The sequence below is a fragment of the Oncorhynchus masou genome, chromosome 6, assembly GCF_036934945.1.
Source record: "Oncorhynchus masou masou isolate Uvic2021 chromosome 6, UVic_Omas_1.1, whole genome shotgun sequence".
Lineage (NCBI taxonomy): Eukaryota > Metazoa > Chordata > Actinopteri > Salmoniformes > Salmonidae > Oncorhynchus > Oncorhynchus masou.
The window spans coordinates 76,418,793-76,435,588 of record NC_088217.1 but is presented as its reverse complement, the minus strand read 5'-3'; the positions used below and the strand labels follow the sequence as shown (position 1 = coordinate 76,435,588).

Genomic DNA, 16,796 nt, shown 5'->3' with positions numbered 1-16,796 from the left:
TATTCCTTTCTATCGTATTCGTCTCTATCGTATTCCACTCTATCATCTTTCCTTCATCATATTCCCCTCTATCATATTCCTCTCTATCTTATTCCTCTCTATCATATTCCAATCTATCATATTCCTCTCTGTCATATTCTTCTCTCAATCTCTCAATTTCCTCTCGAACAAACTCCGCTCTACCCTCCATCCACTCCCCCTCCCTTTCCGTCCTCCTCATCTCAGCACAGCTCCGCTCCATCGGGTAGATTTGGAATTCAACATTTTAACAGTGCAACACTCCCCAGATTTGTGAAATGTAAACATTGTGTGCTTATACTGTGTTATACAGTATGCCTTGACAAAAAGCAAACAGAGAGTAACCTTTTTGAGATTTTTTTATTGCATTTTTCATTGCATGTAAAAATACATTATCCCGCCCTGCTCTCTCTCTCTAATACCCAGTCTACTCATCCATCTTCAAGCTTTCATCCTTTCCCTGCTCTTCTATCACCCTCTCAGTTCCATCTCCAGCTGGCTCCCTCTTTTTCTAATTCTCTAGTCTCTTCCTCTCCTCTTTCCTCCTCTTTTCTCTCTTCTTCTCCTCCTTTTCTTGAATCTTTCTCTCCATCTCCAAGAACTCAGCTTGAGCTTTCTCTCTCTTTTTCAGCTCCTCAGAACACTTCTTCTCTTTCTTAATCCTGTCTTTCATCATGTCATTATGTATCTTCATCAGCCCCTCTAACCTCTTTTTCTCTGCCTTTTCCTTCTCTTTTCTTTCCTTCTCTCTCTTTTTCTGTTCTAACTTCTCCCTCTTTTTCTCAGCCTTCATGACTTTCTTCTGCTCTTTCTCTCTCTCATTCATCTCTTTCTTCTCCCTCTTTTTGTTCTCCTCCTCCTTGTTTTTCTTCTCCTTTCTCTCTTTATCATCATCTTTCAACTTCTTATGCAGTTTCTTATTTTTCTCTTTTTCCTTCATCTTCAAAAATGGGATTTTCTGCATGTGGTTCATGACCAGAAAGCCCACTCTTCCAAGGATGGTATCTGCTCTCTCTGATGAAGCCATCCCATTGGAGCTCTTGGAATGGGCACAGTCCGCCTCACGCTTCAATCCCTCCCTCTGTCTCACCTCCTCCTTGACGCTCCTCTCTTCACTCTCAATATCAATGCCTATCCAATAATCCTGACAGGAAGACATTGACTCTAGATGTAATATTGTTCCAATGGGTCACATTCAATACACATTTGAGTGATCGACATACAATGATGACCTCATGGGGCACACAATTTGGAGGACAGTAATTAAGGTCCCTTGTTTTTTTTGTATTCCCATTATATTTTACAATACCCATAGATGTTCTTCCTGGGTCCATACTAAAAGTAATACAAATGTTAACTCTAGTGAGGGGATGTTTCATACTATGAGCAAAGAGCAGCAAGGTTGGGGTCAATTCCTGTCAATTCAAGAAGAACTCTAAAATTCCAATTCTCTTCAATGCTTTGAATTGAAATGGAACTGACCCCCATACCTGTAAAGTAGTAGTTTAAAATAGGACACCTACCTTTGCCTCTTCCAGGGTCCAGGTCCTGGGTTCATCATTGCGGGTTGCCAGAGTTAAGTTAACATCTGGGTCCAGCTGGTGAGTGTGAGGGCAGAGATCCACCTCTTCACTAGGGCCCTTCACTTTCTGCTCTGGCTCCTTGTGGTCCTTGTCATGGATGCATCCCAGGATAGGAGGAATTGCTCGGACAGGGCTTTTATCACCTGTCAGTTCCTCTCTCTTGACAGTGGGTGCAACTGCACTTGCCTCGGTGTCAACTGAGCCCTCTGTGTTGTCCTCAACTGTCTCCTCTGGCAGTTTGTAGTCAATGACAAAGACTGGTGGCAGACTTGGAGGCAGCACTGAAGGAAGACTTCTGGCTGCCCACCGGTTCTCTCTCTTGACACTGGCTGTGTCTGCAGTGGCCTCTTTGGCAATTCGGCACTCTGTGGCTGAAACAGCAGGCTGGGAGGTTTCCGGGACAATGAATGAATTGCCAACGAACCGCTGAGCCAGTGGTGGGAGGGAGAAAGGATAGAATCTGTCTTCTTCCTTTATATTAGATATTGCCACTGGAGCAACTGAGACCTCAGTGGTTCCCTCTACTGTCTGCTGTGGTGGAATGGAGTCATCGTTATAGAAGTGTGGCAGGTATCGATGCAGCATTGAGGAAAGATGTGTATCTGTCAATAAGTCCTCTCTTTTACGAGTAGATACATCTGCTGTGGCCTCTGTTGCAACTGGGCACTCAGCAGGGACAAAGTATGAAAATACAATGAACCGCTGTGCATCCTGAGTGCGTATGGCCAATGGAGAGGGGGGATGCAACATTGTTGGTATAGGCCTCCGATTGGTGAAAGCCAGAGGTGGGAGGGAGTCAATACAGGGAGCCATGAACTCAGTGAGTGGACGGTTGGTCACATCTCTCACATTCTGTGGGAGAAAAGAAACAGACATGTTGAAAGTGATCACATTCACGACATACATACTTTATGAGTCAACACTATTTACTTATACATCACATCTCTAGGAAGAGTCTTGGTGGTTCCAAACATCTTCCATTTAAGAATGATGGAGAACAGTGCGTTCTTGGGGACCTTCAATGTTGAGGAGAGGTTTTGTACCCTTCCCCAGATCTGTGCCTCGACACAATCCTGTTTCGGAGCTCTACGGAGAATTCCTTCAACCTCATGGTTTGTTGTTTGCTCTGACATGAACTGTAAACTGTGGGACCTTATATAGACAGGTGTGTGCCTTTCCAAATCATGTCCAATCAGTTGAAAATACAACTGTTGGATTCCAGTCATGTTGCAGAAACATCTCAAGGATGATCAGTGGAAACAGGATGAACATGAGCTAATTTCCAGTCTCATAGCAAAGGGTCTGAATACTTACGTAAAAAAGATATTTCAACATTTCTAAAAACCTGTATTAGCTTTGTCAATATGGGGTATTGTTTGTAGATTGCTGAGAATTTTCATATATTCAATCAATTTTCAAATAAGGCTATTACGTAAAAAAAGGTAGAAAAAGTCTAGGTGTCCGAATTCTTTCCAAAGGCACTGTATATATCTGGTGTCCTCTCAGATGCTCTGCACCAGTCTGTACCAATCCAATCTAGCCAATGGGTCAACTAATTGTAAAAATAGATGCCCCACACCCAGTATAACATTTGACATTTTAGACATCTTGCAGATGCTTTTATCCAGAACGACTTACAGTTAGTGCATTCAACTTAAGGTAACTAGGTGGGACAACCATATAATCCTGATATGAAAGTCTACGAGAGATCGCTTGGTCTAGTAATTTTAATTTTTTTAAGACAACCATAAGAACTGAGGACTATGTCCATAACAATACTCAAACAGAGAGACAGACACGATACAACACAAGAAAAGATGTCAGACAAAATATTGTTAGCTTACAATTCATGGCATATCGCACATTTTGCCCGTATATTGACATGTATTTGCTTTAATCAATATTGTTCAATAGAACTCTAGTCAACTTTGTCAAAGTTGGTCTTGTTACCTCCTCAATCAGGCTTGGCATTTTCCTCGTCTCAAACCAAATCCTCTTCATCTCCTTCTCCTGTTCCCTCTGGATCTGTCTCACCAGACCCAACCTGGCTCCCAGCTCCATCATGTAGTCTGTCTGGATCTCACTTTCCTTCAACTGACACTCAGCCCTCCTCTGTGTCAGCGTTGAATCCTCCATGTCTTCCTACTAGCTAACAATAACTCTGAAAAATACATAACATTGTCGTAAGTGGCGTGTTGCTCACCAAAGAATAATGCATCTCTTTACAATGTGCACACATTTTCTTCCCATTTACTTACAATGAAGCAAGTGACAATCCTGATCCAGAGATGATTACGCAATAGGCCTATCTGAATTACTAGTCAAACGTTGGCTACTGGAAACTCGACCAAGTTCAAATTAATCACAATTTTGCCTTTCCTATCATTATGTACACAATATCCTTATGACATCATCATTGTGATGCAAGGCGTTGCCATTGGAGATGACAAGGCACAACACAGACTTTAAAAATAAAACTTCAGTCTCCCTATGTACGTTACTACTGAGCCCTATCCACCCCCCCACTCCATATTGGGCCTGGTTTTCACAAAACACACTAATCACTTATATCATATCATTCAAAAAAGGTTTGGGGTAGAAAATGACTCTGTATCCATGCAGGACCTAACTTATTGTACAGTTTCATATATTGTATAAAACAAGGAGGTAAACACTCCAGTCTTCTCTTTGAGTGCCCCTGTGTGCAATTTCATGCAAAGAGGTCGTCAACAGTTCACTTGTCACCATGATTGCATGTTAGGCCTAAATAAAAGGTCATGTAAGTACACAAGTCATTTGAAAAGTAGTTATTCTACACAAACATAGTTATACAGTAAGTTATATTACAACCTACCTCTCCAGTAAGCAGCGTGTTCTCTCTCTCTAATGAAATAGGACATTAATAATCTGTCAGTAGTTAGTTGAATCAGTACCTTTACACTGTTCTGTTTGTACAGTAAATGTGCTGCAATCCTGTTAGAAGGTAACAGATTATTGTATTACAATGGTTAAATTGGATTTTCATTGTGTTCAATGGTGTTATTTGCCCCCTAGTGGCGCTTTCTGGTACTTAGAAGGACGACGCAAACAGGAAGTACAGAATTTGTTCTGCACGCATAGAAGCAGCGACAAACAACGCTACGGTGCAGGTCTTTCAATGTAGTTATTTCTTGTCACGCTTCAGCCTTGGAAAAATATTTGTTTGTAAGTTCGATTCAAGCATTTAGCCAATGATGATAATCTTGTTATTGATAGAGTTGCTTACATATCAATGTTGGTTGCATTTACTCACAAATTGCAATGCCTTTAATGTATGTCGTTAGCTGTATTACTTTGCTCATGCGTCATGCAAACGAATTGTAAAATATACAATACTGTAGTTTTGTTACTGTTTCTAGTGTAATATGCTTTGTTATTCTACATAGATGGTTGTACATTAGAGTAATGAAAGGAGCCAATTACCATATGGTTAACAATTAGCTATATGGTTTGGCATCATGCCAGATGCATGGTACCTTAGCGCGTGCTTTGTAGTTTAATGTACAGCTACAGTATGTCGGTGTGAATTGAATACTAAAGTATATTCTTTTCTGTATTTTGCAGTTTCACAACATAAACGTTTTCAATATATTAATTCAAGAAAAGTCACGCTTTGGGAGTTTTATTTAAGACTTAGTTGTTAGCCATCTGTCTAGTTTTGCATGGGAACGCAACTCAAGGGCAGAATAGTAAGTTATATTACAACCTACCTCTCCAGTAAGCAGCGTGTTCTCTCTCTCTATTGAAATAGGACATTAATAATCTGCCAGCAGTTAGTTGAATCAGTACCTTTACACTGTTCTGTTTGTCTGTACAACAGCTAACCTCCCAGAATCAGAATCTTGTGATGTCACAATGAAGGCCTCATTGCCATGACTACCCATAGAAGCTCTCATGTGTAGTCAAATGCTGGAACAATTCACTTTTTTAGCCTACGCAGCACAGTCATAATTGATATTTGCATTGAATCCATGTAACCACATGTTTTATTCAAATAAAATGCTCTACCTCATATCAAATGGTTGACCATTCATAATACAGGTGTTTTGACTAATTCAAAGTCAATATGTTTTAGATATCACAACTAGCATCCAGGTTTACTTAGGTTATTTGTTTGATCTCAGCCTACCACTAATGTCAATGTTTACCAGTCAAACGTTTGGACACACCTCCTCATTCAAGGTTTTTTTCTCTTTTTTTTCTACATTGTAGAATAATAATGAAGACATCAATACTATGAAATAACACATACAGTGAGGCAAAAAAGTATTTAGTCAGCCACCAATTGTGCAAGTTCTCCCACTTAAAAAGATGAGAGAGGCCTGTAATTTTCATCATAGGTACACTTTTTTTAAAAGCCCATATTATGGCAAGAACAGTTCAAAACAGCAAAGAGAAATGACAATCCATCATTACTTTAAGACATAAAGATCAGACAATCAGGAAAATGTCAAGAACTTTGAAAGTTAGCTCCCAACCCCTCTTGTACGCTGCTGCTACTGTGTTTATCATATATGCATAGTCACTTTAAATATACATTCATGTACATACTTCCTCAATTGGCCCGACCAACCAGTGCTCCCGCATATTGGCTAAACGGGTTATCTGCATTATGTCCCGCCACCCTCCACCAGTCAACCCCTATTTTACGCTACTGCTACTCTCTGTTCATCATATATGCACAGTCACTTTAATCATATCTACATGTACATACTACCTCAATCAGCCTGACTAACAGGTATGTAGCCTCGCTACTTTTATAGCCTCGCTACTGTTATTTTTCACTGTCTTTTTACTGTTGTTTTATTTCTTTACTTACCTATTGTTCACCTAATACCTTTCTTGCACTATTGGTTCGAGCCTGTAAGTAAGCATTTCACAAGCTCAACACCTGTTGTATTCAGCGCACGTGACAAATAAACTTTGATTTGAAGAACCATCAAGCGCTATGATGAAACTGGCTCTCATGAGGACCGCCACAGGAAAGGAAGACCCAGAGTTACCTCTGCTGCAGAGGATAAGTTCATTAGAGTTACCAGCCTCATAAATTGCATTCCAAAGAAATGCTTCACAGAGTTCAAGTAACAGACACATCTCAACATCAACTGTTCAGAGGAGACTGCATGAATCAGTCCTTCATGGTCAAATTTCTGCAAAGAAACCACTACTAAAGGACACCAATAATAAGAAGAGACTTGCTTGGGCCTAGAGACACAAGCAATAGACAGTAGAAATCTGTCCATTTGTCTGATCAGTCCAAATTTGAGATTTTGGTTCCAACCGCTGTGTCTTTGTGAGATGCAGAGTAGGTGAATGGATGATCTCCGCATCTGTCAATCACCATATTCTTATCGGCAGACTCAGTAGCCTCGGTTTTTCGGATGACTGCCTTGCCTGGTTCACCAATTACTTTGCAGACAGAGTTCAGTGTGTCAAATCGGAGGGCATGCTGTCCGGTCCTCTGGCAGTCTCTATGGGGGTGCCACAGGGTTCAATTCTCGGGCCGACTCTTTTCTCTGTATATATATATCAATGATGTTGCTCTTGCTGCGGGCGATTCCCTGATCCACCTCTACGCAGACGACACCATTCTATATACTTCCGGCCCGTCCTTGGACACTGTGCTATCTAACCTCCAAACGAGCTTCAATGCCATACAACACTCCTTCCGTGGCCTCCAACTGCTCTTAAACGCTAGTAAAACCAAATGCATGCTTTTCAACCGATCGCTGCCTGCACCCGCATGCCCGACTAGCATCACCACCCTGGATGGTTCCGACCTTGAATATGTGGACATCTATAAGTACCTAGGTGTCTGGCTAGACTGTAAACTCTCCTTCCAGACTCATATCAAACATCTCCAATCGAAAATCAAATCAAGAGTCGGCTTTCTATTCCGCAACAATTCTCCTTCATTTACGCAGCCAAACTTACCCTAGTAAAACTGACTATCCTACCGATCCTCGACTTCGGCGATGTCATCTACAAAATTGCTTCCAACACTCTACTCAGCAAACTGGATGCAGTTTATCACAGTGCCATCCGTTTTGTCACTAAAACACCTTATACCACCCACCACTGTGACTTGTATGCTCTAGTCGGCTGGCCCTCGCTACATATTCGTCGCCAGACCCACTGGCTCCAGGTCATCTACAAGGCCATGCTAGGTAAAGCTCCGCCGTATCTCAGTTCACTGGTCACGATGGCAACACCCATCCGTAGCACGCGCTCCAGCAGGTGTATCTCACTGATCATCCCTAAAGCCAACACCTCATTTGGCCGCCTCTCGTTCCAGTACTCTGCTGCCTGTGACTGGAACGAATTGCAAAAATCCCTGAAGTTGGAGACTTTTATCTCCCTCACCAACTTCAAACATCTGCTATCTGAGCAGCTAACCGATCGCTGCAGCTGTACATAGTCTATTGGTAAATAGCCCACCCATTTTCACCTACCTCATACCCATACTGTTTTTATTTATTTACTTTTCTGCTCTTTTGCACACCAATATCTCTACCTGTACATGACCATCTGATCATTTATCACTCCAGTGTTAATCTGCAAAATTGTAATTATTCGCCTACCTCCTCATGCCTTTTGCACACAATGTATATAGACTCCCCTTTTTTTCTACTGTGTTATTGACTTGTTAATTGTTTACTCCATGTGTAACTGTGTTGTCTGTTCACACTGCTATGCTTTATCTTGGCCAGGTCGCAGTTGCAAATGAGAACTTGTTCTCAACTAGCCTACCTGGTTAAATAAAGATGAAATAAAAAAATAAAAATATGTAGTTCCCAGCGTGAAGCATGGAGGAGGTGTGATGGTATGGAGGTGCTTTGCTGGTGACACTGTGGGATTTATTTAGAATTCAAGCACACTTAACCGGCATGGCTACCACAGCATTCTGCAGCGATCCGCCATCCCATCTGGTTTGCACTTAGTGGAACTCTCATTTGTTTTCAACAGGACAATGACCCAACACACCTCCAGGCTGTGTAAGGGCTATTTGAACAAGAAGGAGAGTGATGAGTGCTGCATCAGATGACCTGGCCTCCACAATCACCCGACCTCAACCCAATTGAGATGGTTTGGGATGAGTTTGACCGCAGAGTCAAGGAAAAGCAGCCAACAAGTGCTCAGCATATGTGGGAACTCCTTCGAGACTGTTGGAAAAGCATTCCAGGTGAAGCTGGTTGAGAGATCGCCAAAAGTGTACAAAGCTGACACCAAGGCAACAGGTGGCAACTTTGAAGAATCTCAAATATGTAATATATTTAGATTTGTTATCCCTCCCGTCGTCCTCGTATTGTGTCTAGTCCCCGCGTCCTCCGGGTCACCCTGTCCCGTCCTGGCTAAAGGCCCAATGTGCGCAAATGTGACAGTAGGCGTGTGAACAGCCTTTGCAGATGTATTTCTTACACCATGACTGACCCACCGCCAAACCGGTCATGCTGGAGGATGTTGCAGGCAGCAGAACGTTCTCCACGGCGTCTCCAGACTCTGTCACGTCTGTCACATGTGCTCAGTGTGAACCTGCTTTCCTCTGTGTGAAGCCAGTGGTGAATTTGCCAATCTTGGTATTCTCTGGCAAATGCCAAATGTCCTGCATGGTGTTGGGCTGTAAGCACAACCCCTACCTGTGGACATCAGGCCCTCATACCACCCTCATGGAGTCCGTTTCTGACCGTTTGAGCAGACACATGCAGATTTGTGGCCTGCTGGAGGTCATTTTGCAGGGCTCTGGCAGTGCTCCTCCTGCTCCTCCTTGCACAAAGGCGGAGGTAGCGGTCCTGCTGCTGGGTTGTTGCTCTCCTACGGCCTCCTCCACGTCTCCTGATGTACTGGCCTGTCTCCTGGTAGCGCCTCCATGCTCTGGCCACTACGCTGACAGACACAGCAAACCTTCTTGCCACAGCTCGCATTGAGGGGAATATGACGGAAGAAATATGATAGAGCGGAATATGATATATAAGGAATATGATAGAGGAGAATATGATATATAAGGAAATGATAGAGGGGAATATTATTCCCAGAATATGATAGAGGGGAATATGATAGAGGGAATATGATAAGTGACGATTTTAGTTTGTATATCTTGGTCGGTTAAAGAAAATAAAAAATGTTGGATGCATGCCAACAAAACTACTACACAATACAACACTAAACAATGGATAAGAGCGTCTGCTAAATGACTTAAATGTAAATGTAAATACATTAATTGCACTATAACGGTGAAAGATGGTGAAAAAAAATCTAAATCTAAAATCGTCACTGATCATATTCCCTCTATCATATCCCAATTTATTATATTCTGGGAATTATATTCCCCTCTAACAAATTCCTCTCTCATATTCCTTAAATATTAAATGATCCTCTATTATATTCCTTATATATCATATTACCCTCTATCACATTAGTCTATCATATTCCCTCTATCATATTCCCCTCTATCATTTGCTAGAGGGGAATATGATAGTCACATTTAACTATCATAAAATAAGACAGACATAAAATAAGACAGACTAAAGTTCAGTGACAACTTTCAGTGTGGGAGTGGGGGAAAAGCTACAACACAACTGAATAAAGGAGGGTTTTATTATCCATAAAGTATAAATAGGAAATATCTAATAAACAAATGATTTCAACTAATTCTTTGGATTGGAGATTACTGCTTTAGACTGTTGATGTTAATCCACACATTCAGGTCAGCAAGCACTAAATAAGTGTCCAGCATGCTCTAGAGGTTATTACAAGTAACTACACTTATCACACCACAACAGCTAACACAGTGTCTCACTCCCAATCCTCCTTTCCTCCTCTCCCTCGTCTCCTCTGTTCTTCCTCTATTCCTCCTCTTCTCCTCTCAGTGGCTCCAGCTGGATAGAGTGACGTCGAGGTGACCTCTCACTGGAGGGAGGGAAAGGGGGAACAGAAGAGGATGAGGAGGAGATGGAGAGAAGGAGAGCAGGAATGGAAGAGGAGGTAGAGGAGGCAGAAAGCCTGGTCTAAATATTGCTTTAAAGGGAAGAGAGAGGGGGGAGTGGGAGAAAGAGGGGGAGGGCAAGCTGCGTCCGTCACCCCATACCTACAACAGGTAGACAAGGGGCGGGACCTGAGGGTGAGACTCATAACATGATAGGGGAGGCAGATGAAGAAGGGGTGGAACTGGAGTCAAGGATGGGAGGGTGTTCCTATGAGCCCCCTGCCAGCAAGAGGAAGAGCAGGGAGGAAGTCTGTCCACAGAGCACTTCCGGGTCATTGGGTCGCATCCGATGAGATTAGATCCCCCCTCTATAATGTAAAGCAGTTTGAGTACTGGGGTGTTCTCTGTATAAATCCAAGGTGGAACCTCCAGGGGCTAGCCTCCTCTCAGGGGACAGTCTGCTCTGGGCTGCCTGGGAAAGGTGCTCCTCTGTGGGAAAGAGGAGAGAACAAGAGGCCCCGGAAGAGATCTCCTTATGGTAGAGATGGACAGATCGACTCTCCTTATCATCTCCCACCTCTTCCTCGGCCTTCTCCCTCCTTTCCTTCTTAAAGTCGTGATGAAGAGAACCTTTTTCTCCCTTTCCTCCTTCCTCTACCTTCCTTTCCTCTTGGTAGACCTTGTTAAATCAAGACAGATTGTGAATAGCTAGCCATGGTTCAGACCACTGTCGCTGTCTGGGAGGGGGGATACAGGACTGGCCCACTGGACTCAGCTCACATGGGGAGAATCTGCTGCTGCTGCCACTCCCCCTCTTACCTGGGATGAGATAAGAAAGGATGAGACAGGTTCCTGAGATGTTTAACCCCTTCCCTCCCTCCCTCCCTCTAACCTGATCCTCTGAAATTGAACACATTCTCTCCCTCAAGTGAGTTGGGTGAACCCGTCTTGATGATTATGTCAGAGGGTGACAGGTGATGCATCGGGAGACGGCAGAACGTTCAGGTAGCGCCTCGTCGCCGGTCCTCCACTCACACCCATCTCCGTAGTAATGATGATGAAACGGCCTTTGGCGCGGCATGCGTCCAGTAGCACCTGGGGTATGTAATGGTCAGTTATAATCATTTCACCACACACACGGTCTTGTATAAGTAACCTTTTGGGGGGACACAATTCACCCCCATTCAAAATACTATTTTCCCTAACCTTAACCCAAAAATCTAACCCAAAACCTAATTTGAACCTTAACCTAACATAACCCAAGCATTTGACCTTGTGGGGACCAACAAAATGTCTCCATTTGGTCAATTTTTTGTTTGTTTATTATTCTTGTGGGGACTTCTGGTCCAGCTGAGAGGAGAGTAGAGGCTAGCTGAGCTCCAGAGTAGTCCTCCATACTGGGGTCAGCTCCAGCTGAGAGGAGAGTAGAGGCTAGCTGAGCTCCAGAGTAGTCCTCCATACTGGGGTCAGCTCCAGCTGAGAGGAGAGTAGAGGCTAGCTGAGCTCCAGAGTAGTCCTCCATACTGGGGTCAGCTCCAGCTGAGAGGAGAGTAGAGGCTAGCTGAGCTCCAGAGTAGTCCTCCATACTGGGGTCAGCTCCAGCTGAGAGGAGAGTAGAGGCTAGCTGAGCTCCAGCCCTCTCCATACAGGAACACATCAGAGCTATACGGCCTGACCGGTCCTGGGCATTAGGGTCTGCCTGGGTGGGGAAAGATAGGATGGGGTTAGGATGTAGGTAGGCACACACACACACAGTGGGCTTTAGGACCCACCTGTTTAGAATAGAGTAGGATAGAATCCCACAAGGGAAAATTAAACCTACAGAGCTCTCCTTTAAAAGCAGACACAGACCTGGTTGTCTCGTAGGTATCTGAGCAGTTTCAGGGTTCCAGGTCCAGTGGGTTCCCCTCTCGGGGCTTTACAGGTTGCCAGGAAAGGAGTCTCTCCTCCTGGGTTTCCCTCGTCGACCTGGGCAACCCCCTCCAGGAGCAGCCTAACGAGGCGAAGCTTACCCAGCCTCGCTGCTCCAATCAGGGGACTGCCGTCTGGCAGGAGGTCCTGGGGGACCGACATGGTCTGGAGGAGAGGAAAAGGTAGCGAGAGATAGTAAGAAATAGAGAGAGGCAGTCAGACAGGCGAAAGTCAAATAGTGAGTTAGCATCTAAACGTACCTGGGTTGTCTGAGGTCCTGGGTTGATTGTTAAGTTTTCACTCCAGACCAAGTGGAGATCCACACATCACATATTGGCAAGACAACTTCAGCCGACTGGACACTGATACACATCCTCTTCGCTCCGTTCTACCTCTCTCCTGTACGAGGAGCGTGGGTCCTGTCTCAGGTGAAGTGCAGGCATGGGTGTTCAAAGTTGTCAATGGTTTTCAGATCCAAATGTCACCTGTTGCCGAGTCTCCACACTACAAAAGGCTCTAGGAAGGACTGATAGAAGTTAGCTTTGAACGGCCTTCATCTGGCAGACCACCGCCTGAGTTCAAACAGCCCAGAGGGGTGTGTGTGCAGAAACGGCACTCGAAATCAAATTTTATTGGTCACATAAACATATTTAGCAGATGTTATTGCGGGTGTAGCAAAATTCTTGTCACACAAAATACTGCAAAGTTGCTTAGGAGCGAGAAGCAGAGCTGCCCTGTCTGTCGGCGCCATCTTGTCAGAGCACAGACTTGTGAAAAAAGACGTGTGGATATGGAGGAATGTTTTGAAGCACTCTGGTAATGACTTTACTGGCTGTTCTGCCTTTGGATAGGCCTGGAAACGCACACACACACTTCCTTTGCCTTCATTGTCAGCAGTGCGAGAGAGAGCAAACTAATTGAGGTCATGGAAGCAGAAGCCTCTAATAAAATATGTTGAAAGAACTAAATGTCTTGGCAAAAGCAGTAAAGTAGATTTATTTTGATGTATCTACAACGAGAGGGACACAGGAAAAAAAACTGATGACTCGATGAAAAACCTAAAACAAAAGACATTTATTGATGCAAGACTTCCCACCTTTTCTCAATAATCAACTTTTTAATCAGTCTCTAAAGAAACGTTATTACAACATAAAACGTACAAATAGGAAACGTTTTTATTACTACACTAGACATTTAGGAGCGGAAACTAGCCTATCAGGAAATACAAAGCAAACCCAGGAGGCAGTTCCTCACAATGTTTCATCCAGATTGGCATGATACCGTGTTGTCCCCTTAGATTATGGTCCCCCTGCTTTTGAAAAGAACCTGAATACAGTAATATTCCAACCAAATGGGATCATTTATATACACAGCACTGCAAGAGATAGGTCAGATTTCTCTTTCAGTTGGATCTTCAAATCAACGAGGCACCCAATCCAAAAGGGGTTAACAGAATTTAAAAACACAGGATCATTGTAATGGACTAAATGTTCTGAAATACTGGCACCGGGAAACAGACTGCCTCATCATCAATACTGCTTTGTCACCAGAGAAAAACATGGTCTGCATCTCAGTCCAACGTGGTTTCCTCTCCTCACGTCATCTCTTCTTTCACATCAGTGCAGGTGAAAGGAGAGAAGACTCTCCTTTAGACTATCGAGTTGGATACACCCCAAGGAACAGAAACATGTTTACTTACCCTCCGTCCCCTCCTCCTTTCAACCCTCCCAGAATGAAACAGTATTATACATCACCATAGAAACACAGAAATGACCAACAATGTGACAACGTTGATTTTACATACAGGAGAGGCGTTTGCACCGGTGCAGAGTTTGACACCTCATGATCAGAAGGGAAGAACTAGGCCCAGGAGGTTTGCCTGAACAGGTCACATGGTCAGGGAACACAACTTGAAAAAGGTAGAGCCATAGAGAATGATAGAGGCCTATAGTGGCCAAAATGCTGTGTTAGCATGGGCAGCGCCATTGAGGGCTTCCACCATATTAAAGTAGGCAACTGGATGGGGATTCTTATGGGTTGTAGCCGCAGTGGCACTGCCCATGCTGTCACAGATATAAAGATGAGTCCTCGATCGGTATGGGCAGAGCAGAAAGGTCAAATGAAGGTCATGAGTAGGGCCATGAGTTTTTCCTGAGCACATGAAAAGACAAGGACCACAGGAGGTCGGTGGGACACCTTAATTGGGGACGGCAGGCTTGTGGTAATGGCTGGAGCAGAATCAGCGAGATGTTATCAGACAGACCAAACGTGGTTCCACGCTACATTCCAGACATTATGAGCCATCCTCCCCTCAGCAGCCTCCACTGACAAGGGCACATAAAAAGTCATAGCCCTAGTTATGGTAAGTAAATATATCTCACATTTTAGAAACAGAAACAGTTTCACGGTTTGTTCTCCTAGAATTATCCTCTTCCAACAACAAACAGAAACACTTTGCACTGGTGCCAACTAGGGCACATCCTAAATGGCACCCTATTCCCTATGTAGTGCAGTATTTTTGGCTTCAGTAGGGCACTATATATAGGGAATTGGGTGCATTTCAGATTTGCCCTTAGTGAATATGGTTCAGAGGTGAACCTTTACAGCAGTATCTCAAAATACACCAGAAGAATATCATTAAGAATATCATTAAGAATATCATTAAGAACCTGCGTTTTTACATCCTTTCTCAATTCAAATACAGAAAACAAATCCTTAATAGAAAACCTTATTTTCTTTTCATCTATCGTTACTAGGGACAGGAGATTTCCCTAACAGCTTGACCTGACCAGGAAATACTCAGGACTCCAACGTTAGTTGTAGCTCCCTAAGTAATGATCCAATATAGAGGGTTGCTCCTGGCCCTAGTTGTGTCAGAGATAAACAGTGAGGTACTGTAAAAACACACACCGTCTCTTTTCATACCCAGTTGGTCTGAATAAACTCGTTTCTCATCAGTCATTGGTTGTGACAGAAATATCAAAACATGTCATGATATCAAAATTCCCTTTACAGTATTTACAACAAACCAAAAGAGATGGAGACGTCACAAAAGGAGAGAGCGGTGGTTGGGAAGGGGGGTGGCGTAGGTAGGCCGACTGGTTGGTTGTGTGTGTAAGGACAAATGTTGTCCTTTTGGGGATCTTGACAGGCAGTTACCATGGCAACTGCCAAACCGCCTACTGATTGGCTCAGCTCTGTTACAAGAGTCCTTCAAGCATCCAATCAGAATAATTTCACAGAAGGTCAGAACTGCCCTCTGGGTAAAACATACAATCAAAACAAAAACCAGACACTTCCAAGATGTCTTCCTCTAGCAGATGGATGCTGATTGGTGCAGAGTGATTCCGGAGTGTGCAGACAGAACAGGTTGACAATAAGTCTGTCTCAATGAAAAATTAAACAAATAAATACAACTGTGCATCATCTGCATGTTCAGGGTCACTTAGTCTACTACAGAGAAAAACACCTTCTCAGGGGGATGGAGAGGGACATTACTATGGGAATTACAATTTAAAGTACCATGATGGACCAAGATGCTGCCCTCTGACTGGGCAAAGAGGGGGCAGTAGATTGTGTATATCCTGTGGGATTTTCCTTAAGGAGACTAGCGAAGGTTCACCATCCTGTGAAGTTACTAACGAAGAGGTCATCACTGTGTGTGTGTGTGTGTGTGTGTGTGTGGTGTTTTCAACAACAAACTCCAGAAATTAAATCCTACATTTTAAAATAACCAGAATCATCATAACAATATTATTAATCAGAACAATAAAATATTATAAAAGAATAGCAATAATACATTACATACAGAGTAATGGAAAACATCACAACACTTGTGTTGTTTAAATGTATACACAGAGTGAACGGGGGTGGGGGGGTGGACAACACTTCCATGTCTAGGTCTCAAATGACACCCTATTCCTCTAAAGTAGTGCACTACATAGGGAAAAGGGGATCATTCGAGATCCTGTTCCGCCACTGTATCCATTAGAAACAAATAAAAACATCAAAATAAAAGCGAATGCAAATGTAATGTTTGTCGAGCTTCCAGACAGCTACTGACAGAACCCTACCATGCTGTGTCCTGAAGGGTGTCCATGTTATCCAGTCTCTCCATCATCCCCTCTCTCATTGTCCAGAGCCTGATAAGAAGTCAGAGAGGCAGGGGGCGGGGTTAGAGAGTAGGGACTTCCTGTGTCTCTGTTTCCTGTCTATGCCACAGACAGCGTCGGGAAGCTCCGCCTTCACGAGAGGACCAGCATGCCCCAGGGCTGTCCTAGAAGCCTGGGTAGCGGCGAGAGTTCCAGTGGGGGTGAGGTGAG

The 16,796-nt window shown here is 43.7% G+C and overlaps 1 protein-coding gene and 1 pseudogene across 2 annotated transcripts; both read right to left on the bottom strand.

The window, feature by feature from the left end:
- Positions 1-214: 214 nt before the first annotated feature.
- Positions 215-5,497, bottom strand: LOC135542666 (uncharacterized). 2 transcript variants are annotated; one of them, XM_064969782.1, is made up of 4 exons: positions 5,430-5,497; positions 3,552-3,762; positions 1,542-2,453; positions 215-1,162 (listed from the first exon to the last, which is right to left on the bottom strand). In XM_064969782.1, the coding sequence occupies exons 2-4, from the start codon at positions 3,735-3,737 to the stop codon at positions 530-532; spliced, it is 1,731 nt and encodes a 576-aa protein (XP_064825854.1). In that variant the 5' UTR covers positions 3,738-3,762; positions 5,430-5,497; the 3' UTR covers positions 215-529. The 2 variants fall into 2 exon arrangements, with proteins under 2 accessions (XP_064825854.1, XP_064825853.1); XM_064969781.1 differs by lacking the exon at positions 5,430-5,497 and adding an exon at positions 4,456-4,546.
- Positions 5,498-10,162: 4,665 nt separating this feature from the next.
- LOC135542683 (ankyrin repeat domain-containing protein 34B-like) lies at positions 10,163-16,607 on the bottom strand (annotated as a pseudogene).
- Positions 16,608-16,796: the final 189 nt, after the last annotated feature.